We start from the raw sequence: 3,181 nt of genomic DNA, 5'->3' as shown, positions 1-3,181 counted from the left end.
TCAGGTTATTAAAGTAGAAAATAATGTGCAGTTTCGTTAAAAATAGAACTCACGACGTGTTTATTGTGGCCCAGCTGGTAACATAATTGAAGAATTACAAATATCAGTGTAACATAAAATGTAAGTTGTGTAAATTGGGTCATAGTAAAGTAAGGCTAATTGATAATGAAAAAAACGATGTGTAAGCCTATGCGTGGATCGACATTGAAAGGCATGTGGTTCCAAGTCATCATAACCAATGATTGAGAGCTGAAGCTCCCTCCTGGAGAGCCATGAGGCACGCATGGATGCATTAAGACCTTAATATGCAGCTCATCCTGTTAGCCCCACGATGTACAGGGAATTGATTAGCCGGTGCTTCCTATTTGCGGCTGGTTGAGCTCTTCAGTGTAAAGTTGGACCGCAATACGAGCACACACCCCGCCCACTGCACCCACGCACAACTTACACACACACACACACACACACACACACACACACACACACACACACACACACACACACACACACACACACACACACACACACACACACACACACACACACACACGACTTCCAGCATACACCCCTTCACCTGAAATACAAACACAGCTGCCTCACTTCCGAGGGACTTTCGAGACGAGGAGCTTGACATGGAGATGTTACGTAGGATGTTTAGGAACACGGTGTCGGTCAAACTCCGGGAGTATGTGAAGGACTACTGCCGGCGGAACGGCCTCTTGACGCTCTCTGTGTTCGCCGTGGTGACGGGCTGCGTGTTGGGCTTTCTCCTGCGGTCGTTCAACCTCTCCACGCAGGTACCCCCCCCCCCCCCCCCCCTCTCCCTCCAAGGCCTGGTAGAGAGAGACAGGGTGGTAAAAGATGGATGGATGCATGAAAAGCAGTGTTTTATGGGCGATTCGGGTTTAAAAGGGTTGTATATAATCAAGTAAAGTAGGCTAGAATATAACGTAACTGAGGTCATTTGGATTCCCCTCCCCTACGGATAATTAGGATCACCATACACATTACACAATAGTTAATAGGCTATTAGGATTTTATAAGTAGTATTTTGGACAAATATAACAGGCCTACATATATAACAATTGGAGTGTGTGATGGCTATACTTTCATACGTAGAACTACGTATGAAAGTAAAGATCGTTCTTCATGTTCTTCACATTGAGGCTGTATGACTTAATGGTTCAATATAGCCTAGGCTACTTTTACATTTTTTTTATTTCATTCACATTGTTTGCTCGAATTGTTTGATTGTTTAGCCTACTATTTCAATTTAAAGCGATGCCTTGAAATGACATGCGAGTGTATTATTATTTTTTATTTATTTATTTATATATTTTTATTATTATTATGTTCTGTTGGTGAGCTTTCACTTACTGAACCGGTTTATGCGGTTTATGTCAACTTTGGGTTTTTGGCTGGAGTGAGACTATCTAATCTTATAGGGGGGGGGGGGGGGGGGGTAACGCAATATAGCGCACGTCAGAGGCAACGTTTTCAGTGGATCAACTTGAGTCACCGATCAGAGAATACTGCAGTGAGAACGTTGTAGGGAGATGTCTTAAACTCCTCCTCTTTCATTAAAAAAAAAACAATACGCTGTGGTCTGGTCAAGTCTAGTCAAGTCATCAACAGAAAATTTACGGGAATTTTCGTTCTTTTTGGCGTGACATTTCTTGCGTGTGCGTGAGAGCGTGAGATTGATGCTGAAAGCCTCAATGCGTGAGAGTTGGCAACCCTGTTTATGTCCGACTGGCTGGCTCTCAGCCACCATCCCACCATCGAGGGCCTGACCTGGCGGGGCACTAACGTGCCAAGAGCGCCGTCTGCATGACGTTAGCAACACGTTGGCAATACGTTAGCATAATCAAATCCATCGATAGACCGTTATTCTCTCATGCAACAAACATAAATTAAAGTGGAAACCATGCATATCTAAGTAACATATCAATCAAAAACATTGCACACTTTTAGAATTGAATATAAATGGTTCCACATTTGATCCTCCCGTTCTCTGCTTTATTGCAGGCCAAGATCTACTTTTCCTTCCCCGGAGAGCTGCTGATGAGGATGCTGAAAATGTTGATCTTGCCCCTCATCACCTCCAGGTACGGCGCTAATTACTAATATGACAACAGGATCTTGTGATCCGGGGGAGCCTGGCTACGGCCCCGTAGCCTCGGGGAACCACCTGCTTCTCTGAGTTGACGTTCTCTCAGACCATCAGTCTGAAATGACAAATGAGCGGAACAATCAACGATAGGGTAGGATGACCAGTCTTTCCTTTTTTTCTGGGGAGAGTCCCCGTTTCAGGTGTGCCTGTCCCCAGCCGAACCAGTCCCTGGGCATTATCCCCGTTTTATTAAAAAAAAAAATAGGGTTTGTAAATGTATTAATGGATTTTGAAATGGGAACGATTCTAGCTTGCTGATGAATGTACATTTTGAGACAGTTAGTAAAAAGTCTTGCGTCTATCCGATAGGCTTTCTCACTACATAGGGTCACCTCACTACATAGGCCCTATTTATCGACTCTCTACCATAAGCAGGCATGAGCCATCATAAACAATAGGCCTTCAGTACAATTTAGATTTGAGCTGCTACCATTACTCATGGAGGCCTACCGCCCTATAACCCTAACACATCCATCTCCCTCCCCACAACCTTACCATCATGGGAGGGAGTTTTAGTCGAGACAAACTTTAAAACAATGTGGCACCCAAGGAAAGGGCCGTCTGGGAATCAACCGAGCAATCAACAGTTTTAAATGAAATTGACTGAATATCAATGTTAAAAGAACGCAAATTTGCACAGACGGCTCTTTTCATAGGAGAATGTTATTTTGCTATACTTACGACTGAACTAAGGCAAAGAGTCGCTCTGATTTGGTGGAGGTGGCACCAGAACTTCCTGTCCAAACACGAGTCCTTACGAAGGGAAGTCCCCCCCCCCCCCCCCCCCAACCACCAGACCTTCCTGTCCAAACACGAGTCCTTACGAAGGGAAGTCCCTCCCCCCCCCTAACCACCAGACCTTCCTGTCCGAACACGAGTCCTTACGAAGGGAAGTCCCTCCCCCCCCCCTAACCACCAGACCTTCCTGTCCGAACACGAGTTCTTACGAAGGGAAGTCCCTCCCCCCCCCCTAACCACCAGACCTTCCTGTCCGAACACGAGTTCTTA

General features: G+C 45.4%; 1 protein-coding gene across 1 annotated transcript in view; it reads left to right on the top strand.

The window, feature by feature from the left end:
* Positions 1–650: 650 nt before the first annotated feature.
* Positions 651–3,181, top strand: part of LOC311362324 (excitatory amino acid transporter 5-like) — a gene marked incomplete at both ends in the record, with an annotated part of 8,475 nt that continues 5,944 nt past the window's right edge. Inside the window, 2 exons of the mRNA XM_084482145.1 lie at positions 651–797; positions 2,029–2,108. Coding sequence (XP_084338271.1) covers positions 651–797; positions 2,029–2,108 — 227 coding nt within the window. The remainder of the gene's footprint in view (positions 798–2,028; positions 2,109–3,181) is intronic.

Source organism: Micromesistius poutassou (genome assembly GCF_964030765.1).
Source record: "Micromesistius poutassou genome assembly, chromosome: 17".
Lineage (NCBI taxonomy): Eukaryota > Metazoa > Chordata > Actinopteri > Gadiformes > Gadidae > Micromesistius > Micromesistius poutassou.
This window is presented reverse-complemented; position numbering and strand designations above follow the sequence as displayed.